Raw genomic sequence first — 6,363 nt, 5'->3', positions numbered from 1 at the left:
CCAAACCCCCCTAGATTTGAGCGACCCCCGTGTCATCCCAGCCGTGAATTTAGGAGCAGGGGAGGGGAGGTAGTTTTGCCATCCTCCCTATCCTGCCCTCTCCTCCCCATCCTGCCCCCTCCTCCCCATCCTCCTGCAAAACGCTTCCTGCTCTCCTAAACCCCACGCTTTTTCTTACACCTTTCTCTTTCCCCCACTCGGGAAGGCTTTCTCCCTGCTCCGCTTCTCCAACAGAAACCCTAAAGGTTTGCACAACATATTTCTCTCCCCCAAAACGTAGGTCTTCTAATGAAGAGCCCCAACTTTGTGCCCACATCCCTCTCAGCAGCATCACGCTGGGGTAGTCGGGGAGCAGGGGGGGGGCTCACATGCAAGCAGGGTCTTACAAAGCTGTAATTAGGGCCATAACGAGGTTGGAGTCAGTAACTCCGTCCCTGCTGTGCCCAGGTCACATCGGTCGCCCGGCAGCGTCACCTCCACGATTCTCCTTCCCACCCAGGGACACGGGGAGGGACGCAGCTCTGGGACTTACCCGCCAGAAGAGCCTGCTTCAGCTCAGCATCCCCCAGCACGCCGGGGCTGGATCTGTAGACCACCTCGCTGTCGACACCTGAGGAGCAGCCAGGAGAGAGGGATCAGTCCTGAGCCCCAAATCCTCCCTCCAACACGATGGAAGCGGGCAGGGAGTGAGACCACCAAGCCCCCTTGCTTGCACAGTACCCGTGCCCATGCTGCATGGATACCAGGGGGGTGTGAGGGTACATTTGGCTCTAGCGATGGCCTAGGAGCATCTCCAAAGGTGGGCAGAGCGGGTGGTTGTGCGCATGCACCCACGTACACCCTGTGGATGGACACCACGGCTCCCCATACCTTGTTTCTCCAGCGCCTCGATGAGCCTGGCCACGGTCGGCAGCGCCTGCTCGGGGAGCGTGGGGTGCTCGGCGAGATCTGCCTGCCCGGGGAGCCCTGGGATGGAAAGACAGGGAGAAGGGGCTTAGAAATTCCTGCCTGTGGGAATTCCAGCCTCTTTTCTTGGCTGCCCCAGGATAGGATCAAGCTGCTGCTTTGGCACAGCCACGACCAACTCTTTGGCTCATACATGTCCAATTTTGGAGGAGAACTTCTCCCATATTTTATCCCCTTTTTGCAGTAAGAGTCACTGTTGGGGGTTCAGACACTTGCTGAGATGCAAAGAACTGCTTGGGCATGAGCCCTGCCCTCGGGAAGCGTCCTGCCCTGAGCGTGAAGCTCCTTCAAGCCAAAAACCCTTCCCCACCTCTCTTCCCGTGGCACTGAGAACTGCCCCCTCTCACCACCCACAGCCCTTAGCAGCAGCAGCAGGAGCTGAGGGGGAAGATCTGTACCCGGCACAGACATGGCTCCCTGCAGCTCTCACCCACTTGGATTCTCTGGTGTCTACCACAGCATTGAGCACAAGCCCAAGGAGGACTCAGCCACCCTCTTGGCTGGTGCAGACCTCCATCAGCCCTTGAGGAGCCCTTCAGCCAAACATGAACCACACTTCCCACGGCACAAATCCCCAGGGGCTGCTGGCTCCCAGGTTTTATATCAAGGACACCTCACCTCAGACCCTGCCAGAGAAGAGCAAACCTCCTGGCAGTAGTGAGAGCAGTTCTCCTTCTCCCCAGGTCACCCACTCACCCATCCATCCCTCCCTCCCTCCCTTCTTATCCCAGCTGATAAACCCTTTCACCTGTGCAGGTTACACCTGACAGAGACCCTGACAGTGCTGGGATTCTCCCCCCCTCCCTTCCACTCTCTCCTTAGTGGCCTTGAACCCCCATCCCTGGGAAGGGACAGGGGTAACCAGGGGCTGCCACCAGCCACAGGACATCAGAGCCGAGCGTGACCGCCTGGGCATGGATGGTATCTGGAAAGGCTGATGCTTCAAGAGCTCTTCTGCCTGTTTTATGTGGTGAGCGGATGTGTTCTGGTGGAAATATTTTAAAATAAATTGTAGCAGAATAAATAAAGCCCGAGTGTGAATTTTTCCCCCCGTTGAGGCATGCTCCAGCCCGGCCAATTCCAGCGTTAGATTCATTCTGTCTTTGGTTTTTGCTGCCTGGCAGAAAGCAGGAACCCACTAGTGAAGCCAATAAACCCATAATGGTTTTAAGGAATGAAAAAAAAAAAAAAAAAGGGGGGGGGAAGCTGTGGATGGGACCATGCTGCCTCTGACCTTTTGCCAAAACACAACCTGGCTGCAATGGGTGGACAGGGGTCTCATCTTTGCCACGGTGATGTCCTGGTGGTCCCTGAAGAGTGGGAAGGGATGCAAACCTCCCACCTGGAGGTGGCTGGTCCAGTCCCCAGGCACAGCTGGGACCCCCGAGCCTGGCAACAGGGTCCCCTCCTCTGCCTGAGGGGGATGTGTGGGTGCATCATGTGGGAGTGGGGAAGATTTCAGGGTTTAAAGTAAAGCAGGTAGCCCATGGAAAATGTCCCCACCACATGGGTGGGCTTTTAATTAGGGAAAACTCACTTTTGGCCTCCAAGGTGATGGCTCGGGGAAAAGAAGTGATGGCAAAAAATAACCATCTGTTTCTTCTTGCTGGTAACAGCAGGAATACCCCCAAGCTCAGATTGGAGCTTTAACTCCTCAGGGTGCCAGGCTGGACCCCAGCATCCTGACACACTGCTGGGCTCCCACCCCAGGTGAAGCAGATGTGGTGCCACCCAGGAAGGGGAAAAACATCTGCCGAGCTCCCGAAAAGTGTCCCAGGGTCTTGGATCCACTGCAGAACCATTTTGGGGATATTATTTATTTAAAAAGAAGACCATTCCTCCCCACAGAACCAGCCCTGGTTCTGAGACACAGCTGGGAAACGCAGTGTCTCTCCCATTCAGGGTTCCCTCCAGGTCCTTGCCCTGCTCGAGGTCCTGAGGTCCCCAGGCAGGACAGGGACTCGGTGGGCTCTGAGGGCACACAGGGTGGCATGCTGCTGTCACAGAAAATAAGCATTCAGGCCAGCCAAAACAGATGTCCCTCAAAACCTCTGTCTGGGAAAGGAAAAAGGACAGGAAGAATTCTCTGAAAAATTAAAAAAAAAAAGAAAAAAAAGAAAAAAAAGTCCTTTCTCTTCCAAGAGCAGGTTGAAGATTTTTACTCGAAGGGAAATCCCACCAGCTGGAGGTTTGGGTTTAAACCGACATAAAACGGGACGTGCTGCTGTGTTGCTGCAGAAAGACGTGGTTGTGGGCCATGAGTATCTGCTGCTGAGGTGCCTGCGCACCCTGGCATCACCCCAGGAAAGGCACCCCACGGAGGGGCACCCCAGGGCACAGCACAGGGGAGACAGCACCCCTCAATCCCCTGGACAGTGGGGCTGGACACAAGGCCATGGCCAGAGCATGTCCTGCAGATGGCAGCACTTTCCCCATCTACCCCCAAAACCTGGTTCTAGGTTTTTTTTTTCCCCCTACTAAAAAAATATCTCTTTTTTTTTTTTTTTCTTTTAAATTTAATTTTTTTATCCTCTCCCAAGCGCATGCAGGGCCAGGGATCCTGTGCTGAGACCTTCCAGACGGGCCAGGCTGTGCTTTCTGCTGGGGACCTGCCTGGCTCCATGGGGCATCACCACCTTCCCAGCAGCTGCAGGTGGGGGTCCCACAGGCCCACACATCTCCCAGCCCCTTGGAGAGGAGCCCACACACCCCCTGTGCAGGGCAGGCACGAGGCAGCGGTGACAGGCAGCAGGGGCAGAGCAAGAAGGTGGCTCCACTCTCTCCCATCTCTAAAAAATCCCAGAGAACCGGGCTGGAGAGCCCTTGGGTCTGCTCCTGGCTGACCTGAGTTGCCCACACTACAGCACTGAGTTTGTTAGGGCTCTGCCCACCAAACTAGCAAGGGCAGAGGGCTCCTTGTGTGCCAGTGAGCTTGGCTGGGAAGGGGGCTCACTCCCCCCAAAATGTCCCCCTCCTCCAGTCCCCTGCAATGGTAGTACACAGCTGCTCACCAACCCAAAACTGCTTCTGCCTTGATCCCATACACGGTGGTGGATGGTGTCTGGGGAAGGAGTTGGCCCACACCAGCTGAGTCCTGCCATTCTCAGCCCAGGTAGGTGGCCCCCACCCTCTTAAATCAGAATGGGTGAGGGTACCTTGAACCATATCCTGGAGGGCTACGGACTCCTTGTCAGCAGGTGCCCCTCTAAACCCAGGGCCAAGGTACCCCCCCATGCCCAGCCAGCCTCTCCAGTTACCACATCTGTGCTTTGGTCCCAAACCAAGCAGGGAGAGTGCCTGAGCAGAAGGGCAGGTTTTGGGCAGCTGCGGCTAAAGGTGGTGCCACCATCCCCTCAGTGCTGTCTCCTCCATCACCTCCTCCAGCAGGGTGCTCCTCCCTGGCCATCGCATCCTGGAGAAGGAGACCCTCACGGCTTTATTCATAGTGGTTTGCCTGGCTGGAAGGGGGGTGTGTGGGGGGGTACTTTGCCTTTTTTTTTTTTTGTAGCTTGGGTACATTATGCAACTGCTCTGAAATCCCTCCCAAACCCAGCGCACTTGGCCACGGTAAGTGGTGAGGGCAGAGCTTCTCCATGAGCTCAGCAGATCCCGGCGGAGAAACCGCCAGGGTTCCCAATGCCAGGAAGGGCCCTGCCAAATGCTGCCCCCGGCGCCATGCTGCAGCCCCCCAGGGATGGAGGACACCCCCAGGGACTGACCCTACCGAGTGCCCAGACCTTCCCCTGTCCCAGCTTGCACAAAGTGACCGCACGGCTGGGAGCTGGCCGGGGGCCAGTGCTCGCCTGGGCACCCAGAGCAGCCAGAATCGGGTGCCGCAGCAGGGTGAGGGGGAGGGAGAAGAGCAGTTGGAAGAAAAGGTCCCTGGAGACTGCCTGGGGCGACCAAAAGGCTTCATCTTCTCCCCTTGTTCTCACAGACCACCTTGGCCATCCCACACAGGCACAGCAGCGAGCCCTGGACGTCAGAGAGGAGCAATCCCTGCAACGTGGTGACCTCGGGGGGACACCCCCTGCCCCTTCTGCAGCTGCCTGGGTGCACCCAGGCAAATAAATCCCCAGGGTGGGATCCAGCCCCCTCCTTCTGGGGTTGGATCCCCATCCCGAGGGTGGATCCCTGGTGAGCCACCCCAAAAGCAAGCATCCAGCTGGGCTCCACGTCACCCTCACCATCTTGCAGGGAGCACCCACCCGTGGGGTCCCACCTTCCCGTTCCCCCGGCACTCACCCCAGGGTGCGGGGGTCCCAGCGGGCGGCGGGGGCAAAGGCCGTGGCCTGGCCTTGGTGGCGGACGCCACGATGCGTGTGGGACCCAGGTACTCCACGTAGGTGCCGGGGAAGTCGCCGCGCTCCTTGGTGCGCTCGTTGAGGCCATGGAGCCAACCCTGGGGGCTGCGTTCGTCCCCCTCCTTGTAGTCGGGGCTGCTGAGGAGCCCGGCCCTGCTGACGGTCAGCACGTCCCCGGGGCACAGCGCCAGGTCCTCCTCCCGGTCCTTCTGGTACTCGTAGAGAGCCCGGTACTGCAGCCCGTCCGAGGAGGCCATGGTGATGGCACGGTGGGGGTCACGCTGCCCCAATCCAGATGGTCATTGGGGGCCTGGGGGGCCCGCACAGGGCAGGTATGGCTGGGATGGGGCGACGCAGCAGGGATGGGAGCCCTGGGCACTCAGAAACCAACAGTCTCAGGGTTGGAAAACCTCCACGTTGGAGAGGAGCTCCTGACCCCTCCAGCCCCAAAATTGCTGTGGAGCCACACCAGTGCCTGGAGCTCAGCAGGGTTGCCTCAGGTGTGGGTAGGGAGACTTTTCATCCCTGGGGCGAAGAGAAGGGAGAAGATGAGGTTAATTTAGGGTGCTGGGTAGAAAACGTGCCATCCTCTTCTCAGCCTGGTCTCATCCACACAGCACTGGGGACCTCCCTCTCCCTGCTGGAAAGAAAGGCAGCGCGTTAGTGACCAAATCACTGTCTCAACCCCAATCCCACTGCCCTGTCCCCTGTCCCAGCCACCGGGCACTGGGGACAGCCCAGCGGCTGGCTCCCTCCTGGTTTCCCGGGGAGCTCCTGCCAGCAGGGCTCGGCCTCCGCACGCAGGGAAAGTACCGGCAAGAGTCTGGAAAGTAGGGCAAAAGATCACACCACGGGCTTTTTTAAAATAGACATATGTGCTGCGAAACCTCCCGCCGCACGCAGCATCCCTCTGGCAGCTCCAGCCTGGCATCGCTGCACGGAGCTGGCAGAGGAAGACGTAGGATTTTGGGGTGTTTTGGGGGTTGGTTTTTTTGGGGGGGGGGTTATTTTTTTTTTTGGTACATTTTAAAATATTCTTCCGAGAAACACATCATCCCCGGGGAGAAGGGCTGTGCTGCCACCGACCCGCCGC

The 6,363-nt window shown here is 58.1% G+C and overlaps 1 protein-coding gene across 1 annotated transcript; it reads right to left on the bottom strand.

Annotated features, from left to right (window-relative positions):
• Positions 1–470: 470 nt before the first annotated feature.
• LOC106886213 (phosphatidylinositol 3-kinase regulatory subunit beta-like) lies at positions 471–5,905 on the bottom strand. The gene is made up of 3 exons (XM_014938944.1): positions 5,212–5,905; positions 871–966; positions 471–610 (listed from the first exon to the last, which is right to left on the bottom strand). Exons 1-3 carry the CDS (start codon positions 5,525–5,527, stop codon positions 471–473), a joined length of 552 nt encoding a protein of 183 aa, XP_014794430.1. The 5' UTR covers positions 5,528–5,905.
• Positions 5,906–6,363: the final 458 nt, after the last annotated feature.

The sequence above is a fragment of the Calidris pugnax genome, unplaced genomic scaffold (genome assembly GCF_001431845.1).
Source record: "Calidris pugnax isolate Ruff unplaced genomic scaffold, ASM143184v1 scaffold18, whole genome shotgun sequence".
NCBI classification, from domain to species: domain Eukaryota; kingdom Metazoa; phylum Chordata; class Aves; order Charadriiformes; family Scolopacidae; genus Calidris; species Calidris pugnax.
This window is presented reverse-complemented; position numbering and strand designations above follow the sequence as displayed.

Coding starts and splice junctions, on each gene's coding strand:
- LOC106886213 (XM_014938944.1), bottom strand. CDS start 5,527: ATGGCCTCCTCGGACGGGCTGCAGTACCGGGCTCTCTACGAGTACCAG. Junction 967..5,211: donor TGGGACCCCCGCACCCTGGG/GTGAGTGCCGGG, acceptor TTTCCATCCCAG/GGCTCCCCGGGCAGGCAGAT. Junction 611..870: donor CGAGGCGCTGGAGAAACAAG/GTATGGGGAGCC, acceptor GCTGCTCCTCAG/GTGTCGACAGCGAGGTGGTC.